The following is a 26,297-nucleotide window of genomic DNA, read 5'->3' on the forward strand; positions in this document are numbered from 1 at the left end:
TCTAAGGTCAGCGTACTTTAGGTTTTTCTTCCCTATGGTTTAGTTTTAGCAGCTATAATTTCAGCAGACTCATTTTGAGTTTCCTTCCCTCCCATGTTGACTCAAGCAAATTGTTAGCATTCCACAGGTGCTCCTGCAGGAAGCTGGAAACCTGGCTGGGGACAGGCCGAACCTCTTCCCTTAAGTGTCAGTTGTTTAGCTTTCAGCCATTTTCTGTCTTAATTGAGCAAGAAAAGAGCTTTCATTTGAAGAGTGAAAGAAGGGCAGTGTGGTTCCTGTTCTGAGTGGACTGCCTGGACTTCTCCTGAACGATATGTGAAACTCTGTGCATCTGAGATGGCAGAATGGTTAACAGCCATGCTTCCGTCCACGAGGGTGTGTTTCCAACAGTGTGTGCTCCAGGCAGAGCATTGAGGAGAGATGCAGGCAGAGTGGAGAGTGCGGCCTCCACCGTGCAGTTGACAGAGTCCTTGGAGAAGGAGAACACGCATTTAGAGGAGAACGTGTGAAGGTGTCCGTGTGAGCTCCAACACAAGAGGACATTCGTGTGGTGCTGGAGCTGGAGCTCCACCTGGGCCTTGGAGGCCACCTCCCTTGTGGGAGGAGAATGGGGGTCTGGCAGAGGAAGGAGCTCATGCCCAGGTACGGGCTCAGGCTGAGGGTAGAGGGAAGAGTGCAAACAGGATTAGCTCAGAGACAGCGATGAGACTGTGGGGGAGCTTTGCAGGCAAGCAGCGGACAGTTAATAGAGATCCTGGAGAGGAAGGGTAGTGACAAGGTGAAATTGAGTGTGCATTACCAGAGTGGTTGGAAAACTTTTATACCAACAAGTCTACCTTCCCCCTGGAGTTTGAATAGTCTGTGGGCAGGCAGACCTCTCACCAGCAGCATCTGCTGGAGGCAGAGATGGTGGGGGCTGGGCCGCCATGGACGCGGCCGCAGCACTGAGGGAAGATCCCGCAGCAGGACATGGTCAGGAGTAGCGTTTCATTTGGCCAGGAAGTCCCCTGCCATCTTAGCGTCCTGTCCTGAGCCACCACTCATGTACTTACTGCCCTACATCAGCTCGTTAGCCTGGGTCATGTGCTTCCACCTCAGTTTGTGGCGCTCTCCGTAAAACCGTCTCATCACCTCAGTCTTCATCGCCCTTCCGTGTGCATCTTACCTCATTGCTGTGTTGCCAAATTAGGACTCTTGACAATAGCTGTTTGTCACAAGGGGGAGCTTCATCTCACCCTTCAAAGGCACTGAGTTATCACCTCCTAATCGCCGAGCAGTATTGTTGGTTGGTTGGTATGTTAATTATACACCACTCTTCACCACACTTCTTTCCTTTTAATAAAAAAAAATTATTATAGAAAATTTTAAAAGGAAAGGGAGTAGTTTAATGAAACTCACGTACCTCTCACCCACTCAGCTTCAACAGTTATCAACACTCTGCCATTCTTGCTTTATGTATCCACCCCCATACTTCTCTTTTTCCTAGAGTATTTTAAGAACATTCCCTCAATATTTTATCATTTCCTCTGTAAAACTATAGTGTATAATATCCAATGGGTAAAGCCTTTAAAGAATAACCATTGCACCATTATGATACTCAATAAAGTTAGCAATATTTCTTTATCATCATCTAACACCCCATCTGTATTCAGGTGTCTCAAAAGTGTCATTTTACAGTTGGTCTGAATCAGGATCTAAACACTGTCCACACATTGCCATGGGTTGATGTGGCCCTGATGTTCTCTTGGCCCCTCACACTGTTCCTTCTCCATTTGTTTGTTTCTTAATGCAGTGTATTTGTTGAAGAAAGTAGGCCGCCTGACCTGCAGAATTCCCCACACTCTAGATCTGGCCGATTGTAAGCTTGCAGTAATACATCACATGATTCTCTGTACCGTCTGTTTCTTGTGTAGTGACATCTAGAGGCTAAACTGCTTTCAGGTTTGATTTTCTATGTGGCAAGGATACACCTTAGCTGGTACTCCTGTATCTTACTTATCAGGAGGTATAGGATGCCCAGTTGTCCCACTTTTGCTTGTGATAATATTGACTCATAGGTCCACGTGGTCCACCCCATCCCTCCATTATAGAATTTTCCATCCACTTTTCATGGTTTAAGCAGCTGTTAACTCAGCACCATTCGGTAGGCTTTTCTTGGGAGACCTCGTTTTTTAGGAGTGGCTGGCTTGGGAGCTGGCATTCATGCCTAGTGGTTAGAGTTGGCCTTGCCCGAGTTCCTGATAGCTAATGGTTGATGGAGGCTGACACCTCAGGATCTAGAGTTACTGGTTTGCCAGAATGGAACAAAATCCTTTTGGAATTTCAGATTTTACTGTTCTGTTTATGAAAGTAGATAAACTTCCAATTCTTATGACTTGATCCTTCCCTCACTGGATTCTTGAGTTTATGTACATTTACAAAGATTGTCTTGTTATTGGTGTGAGAACTGAGATTATTGTAAAGCTGGAGTTCCAAAATTTCATTATAGTTTCTGGTATTTAAAGCATAAAATAATGCATGCTCTCATACCAAAATACCTAGGCTCCAGTTCTAGTTTTACAAAATGTTGTTTGTTTGCTATTAAGATACTGGTTTGGCTCCTCCAAAATAGGCCAAAATAATAGTGGCTTGGATAAGACAATAGGTTCATTTCTCTCTTTTAGAAAATTATGATCCATAGGCAGTTCAAACAGTGGGAAGCTTGTCCTGCAAGGTCATTTGGGGACTCACGTTCCTATCCAATTATCTAGCCCAGGTAGCATCCTTGTCTGCATGGTTGAGAAGCTGGCTCACCACCACCCCACATTCCAGGCAGTGGCAAAGAGAAGGATTCGGAAGGCAAGCGTAACTTCCTCTTATAGCCCATTGGCCAGAATGAGTCGCATGACCATTATCTTGCCACAAGTTATGCTGGGAAATGTAGCCTCTAGCTGGGAGGCCACGTGTCCCTGTCAAACCTTGGCATTCTGCCACTAAAAGAGAGAAGGGAAGGAAGGATATTAAAGGTCAGTTAGTATTCTTTACTGAATCTTTTCAAGCTTCAGTTTCCTCTCGTCTGTAACATAGGGATGGAAACACCCCCTGCTATGGGGTTAGAATCACATGCATGCATGGACCATCCAGTACAGCCCGCTTCCCATTCTGGGTCCTCAGTAAATTGTTCCACTTATGGAGCAGGAGAGGGGTGGGAGAGGGGGCAGTATGGCCTCACAGAGCAGAAAGCACACAGGCCTTGAACTCACTGTATAATAGATCCAGGTTTGAGTCTCTGTTGTTGTAAGCTGTGTGACTGAAACCACATTTACCTGACCTCCCTAATTCTCTATAAAATGAGAGTGTTTAAGAATTTAATGAAAAGGTTATATAAAAATATCTAGTACAGTGCCCAGTATGTAGAAGACACATGGTAAGTAGTAGCTAATCGCTAAGTGATCTGTGTGTAATTTCTTAGGTATACATTCCTGACAGAGAAAAAAAATTACTATGTAAAGTTAAAGAGGACTCCTCCTGAGCAGTTTCAACTAGTGACATACAGTCACCATTCTGTGCGTGTTCAGTTTGAGTACTTGAGGCTTAACCCTAAGCCAGTGCTTTCTAAAGCAATCTCTGCATTTTACTTTGGCTGATTTGAATGCCTGTACCTTTCAGAGATGAGATTTCTTTTCCCCAAAAAACAGTTCAACTTAAAAAAATAATCAGCGTTTGCTCTAAACCCTTTTCAGCTGTTGCGAAACCAGAGATTCCCTGCCTCCTATCATCATGCGGTGGAAACTGTTGTGACTATGCTAATGCCTCACATCACGCAGAAGTACCGAGATAACCCGGATGCGTCCAAGAACGCCAACCACAGCCTGGCTGTGTTCATCAAGGTGGGGGGCCCTCCAGCAGGGAGGGCGTCCACTGGGGGCCAAATGTGCTCTTTCTAGCAGAGTGACTCATACACAGTAGGTGCTCAGCGAATGTGTTTATGCCAGAGGATAAACTTATTCACAGTAAACACTGATTTGAACCCAACTTTCCACTGCAGCCTGAATACTTACCTTTGTGGGTTGTTTCCTCCGCAGAGATGTTTCACCTTCATGGACAGGGGCTTTGTCTTCAAGCAGATCAACAACTACATCAGCTGCTTTGCTCCTGGAGATCCTAAGGTAGTGTGTGTGCCTGCATGTGCGTGTGTGTGTGTTACACACTTCTTTTTGTCTCTCTGAGTGAATCCAGATACCTACTTATTTCTCTGGGTTCACATCAGAATTTTCTTTCAGTCCCAGAGGCACTACTCACTGCCCTCCCTTGGAGATACTAACTATTAATAACTAGTACTCACAGTAGTATGTGAGATATTGTGTGTGTGTGTGTGTAGTTAGTCATGTCCAACTGTTTATGACCCCTATAGAATATAGCCCACCAGGGTCCTCTGTCAATGGGATTTCCCAGGCAAGAATACTGGAGTTGCCATTTCCTTCTCCGGGGGATCTCCCCAACCTAGGGATCAATTCCGCATCTCCTGCATTGGCAGGCTGGTTCTTTACCACTGAACCGCCAGGGAAGCCCGTGTAAGATATTAGAGACACAGTAATTCCAAATGCAACATAAACATACCTGTTGGTTTTTCTCATAAATACCTGAAATGACTCTCAGCTGCACAATTAAAAGTATTCTTGTTACCAATCATAGTTTGTTTAACAAGGTAACAGAAGGAACCACAGCCTTTCTCTGCCAGAATTTTCTGTTTCTTCCCTTGGGTGTTTATTTTAAAGGTCTGCCTTTCTCATTTTTTTCTTGCTTTGAATCTGGTCTGTAATTATAAGCTGCCCGAAATCCTTTATTGAAGTTGGAGGAGCATAAATAATAAATGCCCTAAAAGTCAGTGGAGAACATTATTTAGCAAAATGCGTTCCCCGGTTTTCAAATGAATCCCTGAAGCCATGCTGAAATCTGTAAAGTACCCTAGAGCATGTAGCCCTGAGACAGGGAAGGAGCCATAGGCACCACGTCATTCCTCAGGGGTTTCTTAGGAGGCTGTGCAGAGTATCCGTAACTTATGACTATAACCATTTTTTTCCTGCAGACCCTCTTTGAATACAAATTCGAATTTCTCCGTGTGGTGTGCAATCATGAACATTATATTCCTTTGAATTTACCAATGCCATTTGGAAAAGGCAGGATTCAAAGATATCAAGGTAATCTATCTTTAAATATATTAATCCTAGTCTTTTCAAAAAGAGAGCCATTCATTTTAAATAAGAGAATTAGTTCACACATGACATTAAGAATATCTGACATTTTTCATTGGTGAATTCATTTTTTTTCTCGTTTCCATTTTTTTTTTAAAAATTGATAAAATGCTTCATAGGAACTTAACTTTTTTTTTTAGCAAACTTACCAGACTATTGATCATGCCAGTGTGACTCTTTTCTCATCGAACAATTCCATTGCTTAAACAATAGAAATCCTTTTTATTTACTGTAGTTTATTTTTATTTGTTTCACTTTTCCTTTTTTCTTATGAATTAGCTTTTCTTTCACCAACTGTGGAGTCAAATGACACTCCTGTAGGTAGGTGTGGGGTGTGACGCTGCTTTCTTGCATCTTCCTCCTTTAAAAGAAAAAGAATGCAAGTGATTGCTGAAACGCTTATGTGTGCTATGCGTTTAGACATTTCCCATGTACTTGGATCAATTTTAAAATTCACGATAAGCCAGTGAATTTGTTCTCACTGTAGCTAACACATCCGTAACATCCCCGGGAGGCGTCTTGTTTTTTGCTCCTGGGATCACTAGGTCCTCTAGGAGGTTTCTTTAAGAAGTAAAGCAAACAAAAAACGCTGCTTCACTTCTAAAGTGTATTCTCCCACTGTTTTCCTAGTCCTTGTTTATAGCAGTAGCCGTAACCTTTGTCACACGCAACACGGCTTTTCACATGCTTTCTATGTTTGCATGTTGAGTCTTTATTAACTGTTCTGTATCCTTTCTGAGTTTGAAGAGAATTAAGCTCACAGAGATTTCTTTGTCTTCATTGAGTAAGTAATTGAGTAAGACTAGTAATCCCCCGAGTCTCCCGGGTCTATCATAGTGCAGTATTTAGCACCTTGCATGTGCTCAGGATTATTTATGCTGCAGGAGAGAAAAAGTGGAAGGATGCCACCACACTATTTGTTGTTGCCTAGTCACTCAGTTGTGTCCAACTCTTTGCAACCCCATGGACTGTAGCCCATGAGGCTCCTCAGTCCATGGGATTCTCCAGGCAAGAATACTGGAATGGGTTTCCATTTCCTCCTCCATCAAATTATTGATGACACCTAAATCAAGTGACCCTGAAATTCAGGGAGAAATACACAAAGGCACTCATTCAGAGACATAAATATCTTAAGTGCCCCAAAGAGGCTCAAACTGTCTATAAAAAGCAAGATAGGGACCGTGGCCTGACATTGGTTATCATGCATTCAGCAAATATTTGCCCAGCACCAACTCTACCTAACCTTGGGATACAGTTGTGGACAACAAGGATGAAGTCCCCGCCTGTCAGAGTGATGAGTGCTACGGAGAGGAAAAGTGAGGGAACGGGACAGGAAGTGGGTGACATTGAGATCCGGTGGCCAGGAAGAGCCTCACTGAGAAGGTGACTTTGGGGTAATAATTGGAAAAGGTGCAGGGTTGAACATTCTGGGCCATTCAGAATCCCCCGCCTTCTCTGCCCCCCCCCCTGTCTCCCCCTGAGCTGTTCCCCACACACCAGACACACCTGCTGGTCCCAGCTCCTCACTCCTGATGCTTCTCAGCCTCACACAGCACCTCGCTGGGGTCCTCGTGTTCCTCCCAGCCAGTCACTCGGCCAGTCACTGGATCTGGGCCTGGCCAGGTCCTTGCCTCTCCCGGCACCCCACCCTGCCCTCTTAGCCCACCAGCAGTTACTGGCCCACCTGCCCTTGGGGACCATGACTGTCTTTTCCTCTCACCTGTCAGGGTGCTCAGGACAGCTCTTTCTGCCCAGTGGTCGGGCGTGAACCTGTACTAATCTTCCCCACTGGCCCACCACGAGACATGCACAAACTCTTGTAGACTGTCAGGGAATTTGGAGCTAGAGGGACAGGTGGCTTCGGTATGAATTTTCATAACTGCACCAGTAAGAATAAGGTTTTGTCTTTTTTTTAGCATTCTCCTTCCTCTCACCCTTCTCACCTGCTGTTCCACCTTCCTCTCTGCACACACACATACTCACACGCACACACACATGTGTACAGTTAAACCCATAAATAGTTTTCTTCTAAGGGACTCATGTGAATTCAGGCTATGAACTGTCTTTTCAATAATCTCTGCTTAAACAGTGGACACAAGTGTTCTGGAAGGTCCTGGAAAGGCTTTCTAGGACTTGAGTGAGAATCTAAATAGGGTTAGAAACAACTGCCCAGCGTGAGATTAAAACCAAAGTAGAGGCCCATTGACTTTCCTCTAACAATGGATGCGGTATAAGAATTTAAATCCAAGCCACAGCTTACTGGAAAAGTGTTATTTCAGCTTTAGAGTGTGGTGTTTAGCTACTTGTTTCTACCTTCCCTCAGTAGAGTTCACATTTGGTTACATCTTTTTTCTAGAAGAGCTTTCAGTCTTGTCTCTTAGCTTGCTGATGACTTAGCTAGTTTGATTTGGTGCTTTGTCCATTTTAGTTCTAGTTTATATTAGTTTTCTATTTGCTTTTTGAGGTACAGAAGTTTTAAGAGTATATTTGAGAAAATTCTATATTAAATAAGGTCTTCAGTGATAGCAAAATAAGTAGGTTATATGCTAACTTGGGCATTTTAAACACATTGGGTGGAGTATATGGGCATTAATGACCAGGAAATAGATAAATGAACCCATGTAGTGAAGAATATTTTAATAGGCCATGTATATATTTATTCTTTAGTTATGTGTTTGTTATGCACAAATTACTCCTCTATAATGTTGTCAATTACTACAATATTTGAATTTCATATTAGTAACAAAATTACATTTGTAATATAATGTGCTGTTCTATATTCTAAAAATTGGTACTAAAACTATTCACTGACTTAATAATTACGTAGGATGTAATACTTTCTATAATCAAAATCCAGTGCATTTATATGGTGGTGGTGGCTTGGTCACTAAGTCGTGTCTGACTCTCTTGGTATCCCTGTGGACTGTAGCCCACCAGGCTCCCTGACCATAGGATTTCCCAGGCAAGAACACTGGAGTCGGTAGAAATTTCCTCCTCCAGGGGATCTTCCCAACCCAGGGATCGAACCTGGGTCTCCTGCATTGTGGATTGATTTAATTGTATTTAAACTCTGTTTACATTTTGGAGTGCAGAGCAGTGTTTTAGGTTATCAGCCTTTGGGAGCCAGATGTGACCACCTGTTGACACACACAGGGGAGCCTGAAAGGAAAGGGTGGGCTTGGTTTTTATTTTATTCAAAGAGTATTACATCCCTTCTAACTAAAGCAGTTTGTTTATATGCTCATTTCAGATCTCCAGCTTGACTATGCATTAACAGACGAGTTCTGCAGAAACCACTTCTTGGTGGGACTCTTACTGAGGGAGGTGGGGGCCGCCCTCCAGGAGTTCAGGGAGGTCCGAGTGATTGCCATCAGCGTGCTCAAGAACCTGCTGATAAAGCACTCTTTTGACGACAGATACGCTTCCAGGGTGAGTGTTCTCTGATGCATGGAAATATGACTGATAACATGACCTTCATTTTGAGTAATCCAAAGAAACAAGCAATTAGAAAATTAGTAACGATAGCACAAAAGCTTTCTCTGTTTATGCAATAAAATCTAACAGCCGCCTTTATAGGAAGGGTCCCAGTACAGGGCCTGGCCAGTGCTCGCCCAGGCCATCATTAAGCTCTCCAAGGCCGGGATTCACTTACACTGTGCATCTTTGTTCCAGAGCCATCAGGCGAGGATAGCCACTCTCTACCTGCCTCTGTTTGGTCTGCTGATTGAGAACGTCCAGCGGATCAACGTGAGAGATGTGTCTCCCTTCCCGGTGAACCCTGGCAGTGTACGTAAGCACACTCACACAGACACGGCCTGCATTTGTTTCCTGCGGCTTCCCTAACAAAACACCTCGGACAGGGTGGCCCAGAGCAAGTAGGAATTTATTCCTTCACTGTCAGGGGGCCAGAGATCCAAAATCAAGGTGTCAGTGGGGCTGGTTTCCTTCTGGAGGTGCTGGGTGAAGAGCCAGGCTGTGCCACTCTCCCAGCCACTGGTGCTTGCCTGGAGCGCTTGCCGCGCTTGGCGGTGGCTGTGTGACTCTGCCTGTCTTCCCTGGTGTTCTCCCTGGTGTGCGTCCGTGTCCCTGGTATCCTGTCCCATCCTTATAAGGACACCAGGGCTTGAATTTCATCCACAGTGACCTCATCTTATCTTACATCTTAATGACATCTGCAGAGACCCTCTTTCCAAATAAGGTTGCATTCTGAGGTTCAGGGTGGATGTGCATTTGGAGGGACACTCTTCAACTATACACCCCTCCTTTTTGCCCCCCAAACCATAATAATCTACAGTAGTCTTGGTAAATTGCATTTCTGGCTAAGATGGGGTCAATTAGTAAACCTTCAGCTCTTGTTAAAAATCATTCTTAAAAAAAAAATTATTATAAAAAGCCATGCTTTCCTGATGGCTCATTTTCTTATAAGATGTCAGGATCTTTGTGTATCCAAGAAAAACTTATAGAGGAAGGAATTTTATTTAAAAAAAAAAAAAGCATAATTCTACATAATTCTAACCTGTGTATTACGAGATGTCAGTGCTAGTCCCAGTCCTGGTGTATTAATAGCATACCACACAGTCTTTGAAAATCCACTTCTTTGGGCTTAATTTTCCGTGTGTCTATAAAATTAGAAAGATAATCAGACTAGATGTCGGGGGGGGCAAGATGAGCAATCCCACCTCCCCTAATTGACCACCTTAATTTATTTTAGCCTTATGCAGATATTTAGAGGTATATTGGAAATTAAGTTGAGTGAAAGGTGATGCCAGGTATGATCTCAAAGCCTTTTGGTTGGAGACAGTTGGCTGTTAATTTGGACAGGTTAGCAGTTCAGTGTCCTTTTCTTGTTTGTTCTAGACCCTTGTACTGGCTCCATCGTTCATCTTACCACTGTCATGATGGCATACACTGGGGAGTTTCCTTGTGTGTTTCTTTTCTGTCCCTTTTTCTCCTACAGTGGTGCTTTGTCCTGGTTTTTATACCTCTCTCCTCTGAGTACATCTCCTACCTGATGGTGCATTGAGAGGAGCCCTATTTGTAGAGCGTGTTTTGTGTCAGTAGTTCCAAGGAGCATAAGTGGTCACTGTCCTTAAATGGGCTTCACCACACTCATCTCGCCCTCGCCAACACTGCCCTGCACCTGTGTGTTCTCTAAATCTGTCTGCTTTTCTAATCAGAATAAGCAATTCTGGGTCCTCTCTGTACTCCTTCAACCCTGAGAAACGTGAACACCATCTTTTTCTCTGGCTTCCATCGAAGTATAATCTCTGTTACAACACAACTTCACAATGAACACAATTTCTTGGGAGTTCACAAGAAGCGCCTAACCTGCAGAGGTTTTCACCACCGCTATTGTGAGGTCATTATTGCTCATTTGGGAGGATTTCTGATGTGAGAGAAAAACCAACATTCTAGTTAGAGCCCTCGAGGCTTCTTCTGAAGGAAGAAACCTGCTGAAATAATCTAGAAAGATGCTGGGTATCCGAGCTGTGGAAAGGGAGAAATGCTAGACCTTCTGGGGGAAGACAGGACTCCCTGAGCCAAGGCTGCTCTGCCTCCCCAGGCCTGAAGTGCCCTACGCTCCCCACTCCTGCTGCAACCCACCCCCTCCGTCCTCCCCTCACAGGCTCCATGCTGGTCCTCCCACCCCCACGTGATGGGCAGGCCAGGCTGTTCTGCCCTGTTCTCCCGCTCATGCTCATACTTCCAAGAATGGTCGGTGACTCTTTTAAAACCATCTTTAATGATTTCTTGTCTCTCTCCCCCTTCAACAGACTGTGAAGGAAGAATCCCTCACTTTGCCAGCAGTGAACCCGTTAGTGACGCCCCAGAAGTCTGGGGGCACGCTGGACACCAGCCTGCACAAGGACCTCTTTGGCGCCATCTCTGGCATTGGTAATGCTTGGACTCTGACCTGTTTCTGGCTAGTTGTACTCAAAAAGTGTCTTTAATCCAGTCATCCATTAGTTTTCAGATCAGAACTTTGAAGTCTTGAGTTTCTGCTTCACATGTTCTTTTTCTTATTTTGCCGCTCAGCTCTGAAACCCCCCTCAACCCTACCCTGAAATAAAGATCCCCAATTTGTAGGAATTCCGAATATAGTACACTTAATTGCATATTTGTCTTGTTTGCTTTGTGTTTAATGCATGTTAATTTTTCATTTTAAATCTTCAAATTAGATTGTTTATGCTTTTAGGAGAAGAAAATCTTTGCAGGTGTGTGTGGGGGGTTAGGGTTTATTTGTAGTGTTAATCATTTAGATGAAATGTGAGAAAGTAATTCCTGAAGGAGTTATTGGTTTATGGCTCGAATGCAATGCTGAAATCAGTTTTCTAAAATCTCTTTCCTAGAATGTTTTTTTTCCTATCTAAACTAATGTTAGAGCAGCCCCCATGGGGAGGAAAACAGATGGCATAATTCAAGATTCAAACTGAGTAGTTTTTCCGTTTAAAAAAATGCCTGAGAAATGTACTGATTAATATTCTGACTAATTGAGCCCATGTGCCAGCTCCTTCATAAAGATAATGGTGCAAAAATATACATACATCTTCACAGACACTCACAGGCTTATGCTGTCTCTATCTCTCCCTCTGTTTTACACCACAGTTTGAATAAATGAAGCACCCAACTGTGGCTGGTGCTCAGACCACCCAATGATGGAATTAACCCCCAGGGCTTAATAAAAGGGCAGAATAAATGCCCCCAGAATAAAAGGGCAGTCCTTTTATCTAATTAATCTGCAGGCTTATTGTTCATTCTGAGTTTATGGCCTTAGCTTTTGTGTTGTTCTTGTTAACATGCTATTTCATGTAGGCAACGAAGCTGGCCAGACTATGAAATTGGAAACCTCACACCAGTGCTCAGATTTATCCTCGAACACCCATACAGTCTTTAATCTTGCTTATGTTTATGTGTATTTTTCATAGTTCTGTTTACCTCATTTGGCACCGTAAAGATGAAATGAGTTAATTCATCCAGAATGCAGAGCCTGGCACACAGCATTTCCACTGCCTTCTTCCTGGGGCTCTCGTGCTGACCACTCACCCAGCCACTCTCTGAAAGTGGGAAGGGGTCCCTTCCAGGCTCTGTTTGCAGCGGTCCATGGCACTGGCTTTAAAGTCAGACAGTTGTGTCCTTGGGTCCAGACTTCCACCATTTACAATTGCAAGGGCAAGTTGTCTGTCCTCTTCATCCTGTGCCCACATTTCAAAAACAGTCCTGGTGAGGGAAGAAGAGCTAGTGTAGTGTTGCAGAGCTTGGCAAGGTAGACACCTCAGTGTTGTTATTTGACTGCCATTGTAACAAGCACAGTTCTTCAGTGTTATTCATGCTTTGTGATGGACTCTTAGTAGCCAGTCAAATGAGTCCCACAGCCTAAATCTTAACTCTGCGTTCCCTCTGACCAGCATTTCTGTAGGATCCAAGGCTTTGCGGAAATGGTGAAACTAGAATGAGGTGATGTTTTGACTCTGGCTTGATTTCCCCAGTTCCACATTCGCCTGGTTAGGGTTTGGGATTCCTTGAGAACATAGAGCTGAGCCGTGGGGGGGTCTTCAGCACAACTTCATTGGCATAAATGGCCTTCGATTGCTCTGTGTTCATGGTGAAGTTATGAAAAGTACTTGAGACTAATTTTGTCTTTTTCATTCTTTCTTGAATTTTAAGATCTGGATCCACTTTTCACGGGAATTCACCGCAGCAGACTTATTTATACTTGGGCTTTTATCTATGACCCCACCATCCCCTCACCCCCCATCTTTAAACACTGTAATCCTAACTTCCTTTTAGAAATGCCTTCCAGGGAAGCCCCCACCTTTGAACTGGGTTTGCTAGTTGTTTTCTGGTAGCTTTGGCTCTTCTTTTATTCACCAAGGAATTCCATATCTTGAGTAGATTCTCCTTCCACACTTACTGAGGATGTGCCCTCAGCATTTTTTTTTTAATGCCTTTGGAACATGGTGCATGAAAATTTCTAAAACCAATTCATCGCCTGGATAAAAACTACTGTAAGATTACATTCATTTTAAAAGGCATGCATTCTTAGGCTCAGAGTTCTTTTTTCCACCTACTCAGTGTATTGCTTTTTGCTGTCTGTACCAAAGGGGAGAGAGTTGAACTAAAGTTCTCTGAAAAGTTATGCACCGGGCCAGGATATTAAATACAGACGAACACAGACAACAGGAACATGGTTCTAACTAAGCCTGTTGATTTTGATTTATTGCATTTCCACCTGTTTGCCTTTAGATTAGGACTCTTGTTCTGGAATTGAGCCTAAACTCTGAGAATTCAGGGTCTAATTTTACTTTCCCCAGAGTCTCTTTCTCCTGAGCTCCATGTTCTACATTAAATATGAAGTCCGGTTATATTAGGAGGCTGATAGTTATAATTTGGTCACAGCGCATGTCTCTTTTCTGAGTATAGAAAAAGACTCATTGCTTTTTCATAGCGTTTTGACCTGCTTCTCGTGGCAGTCACACAGTTCCTGTCCTGGGGCCGTGCTGCTGGTGGCCCGTGGTTCACATGTTCCCGCCTTCACTTGTTTTCGGATTCTGCTGACCCTTCTTTCCTTGATGTACTTAACACACTGAATCGGTTTTAGGGATGGTGGATAAGCCTGTGGGTGGGGATGGACTAACTTGGAGGTGTCTCAATCCACAGCAGCTAATTGGCAGGCTGAAACCCAGAAGGGCTGCCTGTCCCGAGGTGCCAGGTGACGGCATCTCTCCTGAAGGCAGCTTGGGAACGAGAGGGCCATGCTCACAGCCTGCTGCGTGGGGCTAGGGCTCTTCTCCTGCGGTTTGCACAGCCAACCAGGCCTCTCCGCCAGGGGCGTGCCTCTTGGTTCAGCCCAAAGTGTGCGAGTCTGAGGGTCATTTTTAATTATGTGATTTAATGAAATCTTATCTAAGCAGGAAGTCAATCTAGTACTTTTTAAAATTCCATAGTCTCGAGGTAGGGGCTGACTTCTTCCTTAAAATGCAATTTTTTGTTTTTTCCCCTCACAGATGTCACGAATTTTATTTCCAAGTTAGATTTCCTCTCTGCTCGTAAATGTTTATTGCAGAGATTCCCAAACAGTCTCAGTTCACAGCACCCTCATTGTCAAAGTGGCTTTTTTCATGGCGTCCCCAGGCCAAAAGAAACACCGAGTAGTCCGTTTATTAGGTGCTTAAGGCCAAATAACTTAGTAAGTATGTATAACCTAACAATTTAAGAGGCATTTGAAACCTATGTACGTAAATTCAAAGAAAAAAAATTTTATTTTTAATAACCACAGTTCTTACTAATGGAGCGTGTGTGCCTATTGGACGCTGCACAGCTTCTCACATTTGAAATCAGATTGCTCACCGGCATTCTCATTTCCTGTTCCACACTGATTTTCACCCAGTACTTGGCTTTTATCACAGCAACCCCACTTCAGAGAGATATGACATCATGGAAAGGAATGTAGCAGTCTGAGGTCAAAACTACGGTTTCCGACAGATGTCAAGTATTGTGTTTTCCTTGAAAATTGAAAATGTCCCGTGACACCCCTCGGGGTTTTCTGGGGCTCCTGGGCATGCTGTTTGAGTACAGTGGGTTTATTGCATGATTTAAGTTTTTTTTATTTGAAGGTTATAGGTGGATTTATCTTTTTAATTTTTTGAAGTCTTTATTCTACCCCAGTCTGAAACAGCATGTTCTCCCCAAGTCTGAGCAATCCAAGGTGGTTTCTCGTAAGTGACTTGATAGTTATGTCGGAATGTTTCAGACTCAAGTTTACTTTTATACTACATGGCCTAGTTCTTTAAAGGAGAGGTAACTGAATAAAAGTCTTGAGCCAACTTCCTCACAGAAAAAACAAGTTTAAACAAGTGCCCTAAAAGCAGTCTCCTTTAAAGCTGAGGGCTTACCTTTATTTTGTTCTTTCTCACCAAATCTGGGTCTTGGCTTGACCTTTGTTTAGCTTCTCCATATACGAACTCAACTCCCAACATCAATAGCGTGAGAAATGCTGATTCAAGAGGCTCCCTCATAAGCACAGATTCCGGGAACAGCCTTCCAGAAAGGAATAGTGAGAAGAGCAATTCCCTGGAGAAGGTAAGTTCCTTTCCTGTAATTTCGGTGTTTTCTTATAACTGATGGATTCAGCCCAAAGTAGGCATGCTTCATGTTCGCATGTTCATCAGGTTGGACCTTTTTTTTCCCTTTCTTTCTGAAACAACTCAGTTAAACCTGGGGTAGTCGGTCAGAGTATGATTTAAGGGTGGGGCCCATCCCCTGCACCCCTCTATTCCTGTTCCAGCATTTCATCAGTGTTCACAGTGAGCACTTTGGTTCTGGAAGTTTAGACAGATAGGGAAATCAGAATGCCACTTGCTAAGAATCTCCACGGTCTGTGTGCCAGAGAACAGTGTTTATAACACAGTTACCCATGCAAATGGGCGCTGGATCCAAAGCTGGCTCCATAAAAGATTAATTATGGATGACTCAGGGATAAATCCTTATTGGGAATCACTCCATTCACCCTGTGCCCCCAACACAACACATCTGCTCATATTGAACTATTTTTCTTGAAATAACAAAAACTATTCTGAATTTTGTGCGCATGGATAAAACTTAGATTTAGACCTGGAACCATGATAGATGAGTCTCACCTTGGCCACTGTTTTCCTAAGTTATTTCAAGCTATAGGCAAGCACGTGTATCGGTCAACAGGTGACCCACTTAGGGATGCATTCCCAATTCTCAGACACACGGAGGCCATCCTTACTTGGAATCAGGTGCGTAACCTTACCATGGGGTTGCGGGTCTGGCCTCTCCCCGATGGTGCTCAGCCACGGTCCTGGAGCCATGCGGACATCTCCGTGCAGGGGTCATGACCTGTCGAACTTTTCCCTTGACCCTGACACGCCTTCCTGCATAGAGGGAGAGGCTGCTCAGAAGGCACTCGGCTTGTGTCGTGCACGGTGCTGGAGAGGAGGAGGAGGAGAGCGACCAGCCGGCCAGGAGACACCGAGCCACCGTGGACTTCTCGCTCCTGATGCTGCCACCTCTGCTGGAGGAGGCCCCGCTGGGAGGAGGCCTGAGCTCTCCCAGGGGCACTGAGGAAGTGGGTGGGCAGCAGGGTGCCCCCGCGCTGCAGCTTTGCCACTGATGGCACCGGGTTCCTCCCTATGATGGAACTACTCACATATGTTGTTAATCGAGCCTGAAAATAAATTGAAAAATGATTTATTGAATTGAAATTGAACTGAATTGAAAAATACTTATATATTTTTTCAATTGCCCACCAATGCCTTGAATGAAATATTGAAATGAAAGACAAAGTATTTTTTTCACTGATCTTTCTGCTTTGGTATTTGGGGAAAAAAAAAATTCCTGATTCCAATTGGAATTATAACTTTGAAGATTTTCTAATTTCCTGTGTTCTCTTTTAATGAGATGAGATTCTTGTTCTTTTTTTTTTTTTTTTAATGTGAATAGTTTGGAAGTGAACCTGCTGCCTGGTGGCAAAACTGCCCTCGCCCTGTGCCCTGAGCTGTGTGAAGTGTGCAGTGTTGCGCTGAGCTGATGGTGGCGTGATAGCATCAGCTCAGGGCCTCTGGCCCTGCTGGGCTGAGATGACCCTGTTTGCCCCTATCAGGCCGCTGCCCGTGGTCCTCCCTTAAGGCTGCTCTAGAATGTAACAGAATGACTGTGACTCAGCTCCAGGCTTCAGTGGCTGATCTGCGGCAGCACCTTGGACTTAATTTGCTATTTCAGCCACTGACGTGGCTTGGTTTGGCGGTGTCTTCTGAAGCATCGTTTCTGTGTTCCGTCTTAGCACATAAACTTTTCTGCATGAAGTTTTACTTGGCATTTCAGAACTAAGCCAGTAACCACGACTGTGGTTATTCAGTTTGAAAGGTCCGTGCCTTCTGCCTTGTCCTGGGAGAGTGTGCAAAGGAGACAAGACAGCACTCCCATGGATTAGCACACGTGTGTGTGTTTGGTGACGATGTGCCTGTGGTCTGTTGACAAATCATGGATACCTGCCAACTTACATGATTTGACTCAATTCTGAAAATCTTTCTCTTCCAAGGGAGAAAAGTGAACCTAACTTTGTTTTACTTGTAACAAAGGAGAAAAGTCACCTGTGTTTTCTCCTCCTTTAGCACCAACAAAGTGGCACTTTGGGAAATTCTGTCGTTCGCTGTGACAAACTGGACCAGTCTGAGATTAAGAGCCTGCTGATGTGTTTCCTTTACATATTAAAAAGCATGTCTGACGGTAGGTAAAAAAATGAAGAAATCTGCTTTACTTTCCTTGTTTCAGTATTCGGTTTATCCTTTAAAAATTGTAGTTGGTTGAGAGGGTTTAAGGATTTAAGTGGATTTTTTTTTCTCTCTTGTTTGAAATACATGTTAATTTAATAAATGTACTAGAAATGAAAGTCTTAATTTGGACATTTATTTTCATTAATTACTATATTCTATAAAAAGAAGTTCTAAAGTGTGAATTTTAAAATTTTATACTAAACTCAGACATACGTCTTCGCCAGAGGAGACAAAAGCAGATAAATGAAAGGAGCTCTTTTTTTTATTATTATTATAAAGTTTCATTTGTCCAAACAAGCTTATGGACCACTTGCCTAATTTTATTAGTCAGTCTCCTGAATTAGAGACTGTAGTGTCGACGACCTGAGCACGTGCGTGCAGCATTCCTGGCTTTAACTAGAAGAGGGGTGCGTTTAGTTTTCTAATGAAAGTAGTGGTATCCTGGTAGGTTGAGTTTCTGATTAAGGGCTTGACGACCCCGTTTTTAAACAGGAATGACCACGACCGTTAGTGCTTTACCAGCACCTCGTGAGGCTTGTGAACGCCCATGGCAGGACAGTTGCAGCTCTGATTTAGTGTGCTATAAGCAATGGTACAGTGTCACAGTTCTTATCTTGGCCAGAAAATCTACTCATTTTCCCTGTAACAAATCAGAAAGTGTTCTGTGAACTCCGTTAGGGTCATGGAGAGAAGATGAACTCTTCTGAAAGGAAAATGCCATTTTTGGAGACCGGAAGCCCGCCTGTCTGGCGGCAGGGGCTGTGGCCATTGAGCCTCCAGGGAACGGCACTTCTGCCTGCAGATAGTGCTTCTTTCCTATCGAGCTCCCATTTCAGCAGCACCAAGAGCTGACCCCTAGCTCAGAGGTTAGGAGTAGCGTGCCAGTCCTTGAAATGCTTTGTGACTGGGGTATTTTATTCTTCTGTCAGTATGTTACTTTAAAATAGCTATTTAAAAAAACAAACAAACAAATAGACAAGGTTTTTTTTTTTTTTTTGCGAATGATGACCAAATATAAAAGCACTGGGCACTTACTCTAATATTTCAGTTAGAACGTTGAACTTCTTCCCATTCAGTCAGAACTTCTCAATTTTCATCATGGTAGTGAGTTTTAGCCAGCATTATAATCCTGCTTTTCCTTTGTTAAAGATTTTCTTTAAAATACTTTACATTTCAAATATTAAATATGATGCATAACTAGAACATCAGTGTTTTTAAAAAAACAAATACACAAGATGTATACCCTTTTAAGTCAGCCTTTTGTTAAGGCCAGGTAAATATTTTTAAAATGCAACAACCTCTTCAAAATAGTTATAGAATGTTCTCTTTTATCAATTACTGTCAAGTATAATTTTTTCCCCTTTATAATTAGAATTTCTTTATGTGTGTGTCTCATTTAAGAAATCTGTACCTACTCTCAGGGTCTGAAGATATTCTTTTGTATTTTCTTTAAAAGCTGTATTATTTCAATTTTCACACTTAAATCCTAATGTCTACCAAGCATTGATTTTTGTGTATGGTATGAGAGGCAGGAGAAAAATCGCCTTTAGAATAATTTACCAGACAGACAATCAGAATCAGCTCTGTAACTAGCTCTGTGGCTGTTCTTTGCTTTCAGTTCATTCGTGTCCGACTCTTTGCAACCCCACGAATCGCAGCACGCCAGGCCACCCTGTCCATCACCAACTCCCGGAGTTTACCCAAACTCACGTCCATTGAGTTGGTGATGCCATCCAGCCATCTCATCCTCTGTCATCCCCTTCTCCTCCCGCCCCCAATCCCTGCCAGCATCAGGGTCTTTTCCAATGAGTCAGCTCTTCGCATGAGGTGGCCAAAGTATTGGAGTTTCAGCTTCAGCATCAGTCCCTCCAGTGAACACCCAGGACTGGTCTCCTTGCTTTATCCCACATTTAATGAGCACCTTGGACACGCAGGGCCCCTCACTCACCCTCTGCTCCTTTTTGTGCTTCCTCCCTCCTTAAGGGATAGGCTACCCACTCCAATATTCTTGGGCTTCCCTGGTGGCTCAGCTGGTAAAGAATCTGCCTGCGATGACTGAGACATGGCTTCAATCTCTGGGTTGGAAAGATCCCCCTGGAGAAGGGAAAGGCTACCCACTCCAGTATTCTGACCTGGAAAATTCCATGGACTGTGTAGTCCATGGGGTTGCAGAGTCTGACATGACTGAGCGGCTTTCACGTTCACTTGCCCTCCTTAATAGAACTTAGCTCTGCCTCCCTGCACCCGCAACACACCCAACAGCCAGAGTAAGGAAAGGCCGCCATGGTATGCCCGGCTGGCCAGCCGGTTCTGTTTCTTATGTGCTTGGGGAAGGGGTCTCAGAGGTCTGCAGGTTGACCCAGAGAGGCTCTCAGCATCCCAGGAACTCCCTAGGTTCCCACCACACCCAGATGACCAGCCTCCAGTAACCAGAGTCTGTCTGTCTGGATTCTGAACTCAAACCCTGCCCCCAGGAAATGGAAGCTCTGCGACCCACCTTCTGGTCTCTAAGGCCAAACGTGGCTTTCAAAATCAGGTGCACTTGGTTTAAATTTCCATTCCACCAGCATTCTCTCCGCTGGTCATTGGGAGAATTGCTTAGCTTCTCTGAGCCTTTGTTCACTTCAGTCACTCAGTCGTGTCCGACTCTTTGCGACCCCATGGACTGCAGCACACTAGGCCTCCCTGTCCATCACCAGCTCACGGAGTTTACTCAAACTCATGTCCATTGACATCACCAACCATCTCATCCCTTCTCCTGCGTTTAATCTTTCCCAGCATCAGGGTCTTTTCCAGTGAGTCAGTTCTTCACATCAGGTGGCCAAAGTATTGGAGTTTTAGCTTTAGCATCAATCTTTCCAATGAACACACAGGACTGATCTTCTTTAGGATGGACTGGTTGGATCTCCTTGCAGTCCAAGGGACTTCAAGAGTCTTCTCCAATACCACAGTTCAAAAGCATCAATTCTTCGGCATTCAGCTTTCTTTATAGTCCAACTCTCACATCCATACATGACTACAGGAGAACCATAGCCTTGACTAGACAGACCTTTGTCAGCACAGTAATGTCTCTGCTTTTTAATATGCTGTCTAGGTTGGTCATAACTTTCTCCCAAGAAGTAAGTGTCTTTTAATTTCATGGCTGCAGTCACCATCTGCAGTGATTTTGGAGCCCACAAAAATAAAGCCTGACACTGTTTCCCCATCTATCTGCCATGAAGTGATGGGACCGGATGCCATGATCTTAGTTTACTGAATGTTGAGTTTTAACTCAACTTTTTCACTCTCCTCTTTCACTTTCATCAAGAGGCTCTTTACTTGTTCTTCAGTTAGTCCATCTGTAAATGGGAACTCTGCCTTGAACACGGTGAAGATTCAATGACGGGACACACGTGAAGTCTTGAGACCCAGTGGAATGCTTGGCACATAACAGCTACTTGCTATGCATCCGTCCACTTCTCCCGCCTGTTGTCACTGCTCTTGACCATGTAGAATAGAAGTCTACGGCCGTGTATCTTTGTGGGCCTTCAGCCCCTCTGCAGCCACCCACTCCCTCATCTCAGGCCCCAAAGACTCAATGGCTTTTTCCCTAAGAGAAATCTTATAACACATGTCTCAGCTTCTATATAAAATGTAACCATGTAAAAATGGTTAACTCCCAGATGATAACACTGTGTGTGCCGTGCTGCATGGGTAAGGGTCAAGTGAATTCGTAGGATTTGCCTTAACTGAAAATGTGCCCAGTTGCTTGTGATAAAGAGTAGGTTGACCCAGAGGTTCAACCAGTAGGCGAGATTCTTAAGCACAGATACATTATACCATCGGGCTGGGAAACAGGAGCTCTCATACACTGATTATTCAGAAAGCGGTTTGACAGTATCTGTTGAATTTTAAATGTACAAACCATTAACACGGTTACTTCACTTCTAAGAATTTGTCCTGTAGATGTGGTTGGACAAGTGTGCAAAGACCCATGTTCACTAAAGCATGATTTATAACAGCAAAAAATTGAGGGGAAGAACAAGTAAAACGTCTGTCAGTCGGGGACCTGGTAACTTTGTTATAGTGCGTCCATGGAGAAGAATATTATGCAGCTTGGAAAAGATTGGGATAGATCGAAGCTCTGTTGTTGAATTAAAACTCAGTGAAACAGTGCACATAGCATGCGTGTTTCCATTTCAGTGTGTGTGTTGGGAAGGGGTTACTTATGTACACATAAGAATTTTCAGGAAATTCTCTACTGGGGAGGGATTCTGTAGTTGGTAAAGAGTGAACCTCCCTTTAGATTTTATGCCTACAATGTATGCTTTGAATTTTCTAACCCATTTAAGAGCTCATCATGTATAAGTTAAAATATGTACCATGTCGGGTTAGATGATGCATGATGAAATTAAAGTTCAAGTGTTCAAACGTAGCTTCTTTACCCTGACTAAGCTGTTGTACGTGTCATCTGGTATAGAGTGGTCACCATAGTTCATTCTTTGATCAGTTATGAAAGGGGGCTGGGAGGGTTTGGAGGCCTACACTCAGGTCTCTTCCCATATTACATATGTAGAAAATAAGCATCCTGATTCTGACCAAATACATGTTTACTTTCCAGATGCTTTGTTTACGTATTGGAACAAGGCCTCAACAGCTGAACTTATGGATTTTTTTACAATATCAGAGTGAGTAGTTTTGTCTTTGCTCAATTGACTCTTGATTTTTCCTGGCTAATTAAGGGGTGTGAAAAATACTCTGTTGTTGAACCAGGAATGCAATGTATGGTCACATCCACACTTATCCTTAGTTAAGTTCTTTCTCCTGGAGCTGACCCCAACACCCAGTCTCAGGAACTCATGGCCCAGAGGACAGTGACAGCCCTGAATTTACATATGTGATGATTATAGATGAGAGGTTACTACTTGTGTGGTTAAGCCGTTTTAATAAAATAACACAACATTTGTTAGCTGAATTGGGTGGATGCTGCATTTCTGAGTTGACTCTAACTTAAGCAGATACAGTACCTAAGACAGAAAAATTGCTATAATTTAAAAATATACAGTAAGTAAAAGTGAAATCTTAAATACAGTCTATATTATTTGATCTCTTTAAGTTTCTATTTTTTCCTTTAAGCTTTTTATTTTTAGAAACACAGATCCATAATCCCTTATCCAAAACCAGTGGGGCCAGATGGTTTTTCAAATCCAGAATTTTTTGGATTTTTGAAAAATTTTCATAGAGAGTATATTCCGTAACACCCAGTAGGGTCTCAGGGAGCAACCCACAGTCAAGCACATTATTGTTTTTGCATTAAGAACTTATTTCTTTAATACCATGATTGTTCACAGTAATTGGTTAAATCATGGGCTTCCCTTGTGGTTCAGCTGGTAAAGAATCCGCCTGCAATGCAGAAGACCTGGGTTCAACCCTGGGTTGGGAAGATCTCCTGGACAAGGGAAAGGCTACCCATTCCAGTATTCTGGCCTGGAGAATTCCATGGACTGTATAGTCCATGGGGCCACAGAGTCAGACACGACTGAGTGACTTTCACAAGTAGCTTTATGTCTGCTATTTGGGGTCATGATTTGCTGCCCCACGTGTTTGCATGAATTTGGGTGGAAATCCATGACGGTCAGAGTTTTGTGCATTTTGGAGTTAATGGCCTTGATTCATGAATTCACGGCCATTTCCTCTCTAGTATAGATAATATTAGAGATATTATATCTTGTTGATACTTAACAAAGATAATAGTTGTCACATTTGAGATAAGCTTCACCACCAGAAGAACTTCCTTTTTTAAGCAATGTTATGGATATAGTAAAATAAACAACAACAACAACAAACATACTTGATGTCTGTAAGGGACCAGTCCATTTACTTGAATCAAAACAGAAAGTTCCAGGGGCTTTCCTGGTGGTCCCGTGGTTAAGACTATACTCCCGATGCAGGGGGCACTAGTTTGATCCCTGGTTGGGGAACTAAGATCCCATATACCACGTGGTGCAGCCAAAATAAATACATAAAATGAAGAGATGTTGTCTTGCTAAAAGGAATAAATATGATGTTAAAAAAAGAAAAAAGAAAGCTCCTTAGGTTGAACAAGGATGAACAAGCAACTCGGAGCAGCGTATGGGGTTTTCACTTCCAAGACGAACGTAGAGTAAGTGTCCAAGCTCTAAGTCAGTCAATCCTGTCCCTCCTGGGCCTTTGTTCTGCGTTGCTCAAACCATCCTCCACGGTTCTGATAGCAGCACAACATAGGGCCTGCCTTGAGTTTGATCACTTTCTGTGGGTTTAAAGGCACCTTGCAGAGAATTTCTGAAAACCAGAAGTAAGGGGCCAGTAATATAGGTAAGAGCTTATTGAATGAACGTGTTACTGTAAATGCATTTAAATAAAGTAACGTGTCAGAAGTGATTTTATCCCCAGTAATTTTGTCGCCTCCCCTGATAATCTTTCATCCTATCCACAGAGTCTGCTTGCACCAGTTCCAATACATGGGGAAGCGCTATATCGCCAGGTACTGTGGGGGGTTAGTGTGACGTGTTGTGTCATTCTGTGTATTACTTGGACCCGAAAGTGTGGGAATTGTCGTCTGTGGTGATTGGCAGTTGGAATTCTCGCAAACAGCCGTGAAGACAGTTGGCGGGTCCTTGGATCGCTGCCATGAAACCTGGCGGCCTCGCTCGCCGGCGTTGCCGCGTTCCTTCTGGCTCGCTCTGTCTCAGGCGAAGCTCTTGGAAAGCTTTTCCTCCGCGGCCTGGTGCCGCAGCTCCTTCCAAACCCTCCCTACGCTCTGTTCTGTCTCCTCCTCTTCTCGCTGTTCCTCTTGCTGTGTCTTCTCACTCCCTCTGTTTCCTTCCTAAATGATCTCTCTTCCCATCTCACTCTCAAAAGGTCCTTCTTTTCTTTTTTCTTACCATTCTACCTCCCAGCTCCCAAGACACTAACTTCTCAGTCCAGCCCCTTTGCTTCTTAATGAAAGAAGGTTTTGAGCCCATCTCCGATCCGTTCGGACTGCCACCAGTACCATCTCTCCAACTGAGCCTTTTCTCCGCTCTTCCCGAGCAAGCTGTCTGTGGCCTGTCGTCGCCTGACCAGAGCGCTCTGTTGAGCGTCATAGAGCCTCACTGCCCCATGCCCAGCCCTTTGGTTCCGCACTGAGTCGGAGGGGAGCTGGACACTCCTTGCTGGCAGGCGGCTGAGCAGCCCCTGCTCTGGCAGTACCAGTATCTCCTCAGAGGGTGTCTCTTCCCTCCTCCTGCCCTGTCGCCATCCAGCGTGTCTGTGTCTGTTCTCTTCCGTGTTGTGTATCCTGTGATAATGTATTTGTGGAGTCTTGGTCCAAGTGTCTTATTTCTCTATTGTTACTGTTTTAAAATTTTAATGATAAATAAACATATTTATGTTTTAAGAAAAACTTTAAAAGTTTAGTTGTCATTGAGGTTTTTCGCTTATCTGTAATTCTGTTTTACAGCAATGAAATAGGAAAGAGATTTTTAATAGACTTTCTGAATGTCAAGATTTTGCTTTTATGGTAACATTGTTCTTTTCTTGAGATATCTGAGAAATTTTCAAAATTGTGTTAAAAGTAAAAGTATGTTTTCTTTTAAAAAACAGATTGAGAAAGACTATATTATGCTTTCCTCCCATTAATACTATTTTTAATTGAAACATGGTGGCACTTAACGTCCGCTAATCTCAACTCTTTTTCTTTTTTATCGTAACAGTAATTTTTGCGTTTGAGTTTTTTGAGTCCTAAATGCAAGTATATACAGTGTGTCTTTATGCAATAACCTCTTTATATGGCAACTTCATTCCTTTTGACTTTGTCCCGTGAAGATGGTTAAACAGTATATTTGTAGCAGAAAGATACTGTGCTGGGGGAGCTTCTCACCCTCTTTTAGTAACTGTCACCCACATCACAAGATGGCATTTGGAATATGTTGTGCAAATAGAATAAAATGCCTCAGAGCTAAACGTGGTGAACGTGAGAAGCCAAAGATTTCGGCCCCAACAAACTGTTGTGGAATTGGGTTTTGTGAAACAATTAACTGATTTTTTTTCAATGGCTATAAATTTAACCTTTTTTTTAAGAAAAAATCTTCTGACTTCCTAAGCACCCTGTATATATTTGCATGTAAAAGAATGCTTCCTGGGACTGTCTTGGAAGTAAATGAGCATAGAGAGGCGGGGGAGGAGGCCGGTGTTGCTTGGTCTGGTGCAGAGCCACGTGCTGGTCTATAGGAAACCGTGCGTGGTCTCTGCTGCATGCGGACAGGATCCCGAGTCGTCCGTGTCTGGCCTCCGTGGGGCTCCCGTCCTGGGAACACCGCACCTTCTCATTGTGTCCCTTTGAAATCACCCAGCAGCATGCTGCCCCATGAGACTCCATGCATGCCCTGCTGCACTCCACACAGTAACACAGTGAGGGAGCCGGTTGGCCGTGGGACGGGGGACAGGCGTCGCTCCGGCGCTGGGCTCAGGTCTCGTCTGCTCTGGTGATGGTACACAGTAGGAAGTCAGCCGTTTGACTGCTAACCCAGATCACTTTTCTGTTTTCTTCACTTGGCTGCTGACAAGTCTAACAAAGGGTGTGGCTCTTCTCCTCCTTGCCTGGGTAAGAATCAAAGGTGTTACACCGCCTCACCGAATCCGTCCCACTGCATGTTTTTCCTCTGTTTTCTTCCAATGCCTTTGTTTTGACTAAAAAAATAAAATTGTTTCCGCTCTTCAGTAACATGTATGATCTGAAAAGGCACGTGCTGTTTTGGCCGGTGTC

At 43.7% G+C, this 26,297-nt stretch overlaps 1 protein-coding gene across 13 annotated transcripts in view; it reads left to right on the forward strand.

Moving 5' to 3' along the window:
• DOCK9 (dedicator of cytokinesis 9) overlaps positions 1-26,297 on the forward strand; it is a 254,190-nt gene that overhangs the window by 138,486 nt on the left and 89,407 nt on the right. For 11 of the 13 annotated variants that reach the window (XM_010831507.1, XM_010831496.1, XM_010831500.1 and 8 more), the window contains exons 28-37: positions 3,723-3,869; positions 4,065-4,148; positions 5,069-5,180; positions 8,485-8,663; positions 8,907-9,020; positions 11,009-11,129; positions 15,181-15,314; positions 17,372-17,486; positions 22,134-22,200; positions 23,988-24,035. In XM_010831507.1, coding sequence (XP_010829809.1) covers positions 3,723-3,869; positions 4,065-4,148; positions 5,069-5,180; positions 8,485-8,663; positions 8,907-9,020; positions 11,009-11,129; positions 15,181-15,314; positions 17,372-17,486; positions 22,134-22,200; positions 23,988-24,035 — 1,121 coding nt within the window. Of the gene's footprint in view, positions 1-3,722; positions 3,870-4,064; positions 4,149-5,068; positions 5,181-8,484; positions 8,664-8,906; positions 9,021-11,008; positions 11,130-15,180; positions 15,315-17,371; positions 17,487-22,133; positions 22,201-23,987; positions 24,036-25,887; positions 26,286-26,297 lie in introns of those variants that run through there. The other 2 variants (XR_824484.1, XM_010831508.1) reach the window with 2 other exon arrangements.

Source organism: Bison bison, unplaced genomic scaffold, assembly GCF_000754665.1.
Source record: "Bison bison bison isolate TAMUID 2011002044 unplaced genomic scaffold, Bison_UMD1.0 scf7180017864527, whole genome shotgun sequence".
NCBI lineage: Eukaryota > Metazoa > Chordata > Mammalia > Artiodactyla > Bovidae > Bison > Bison bison.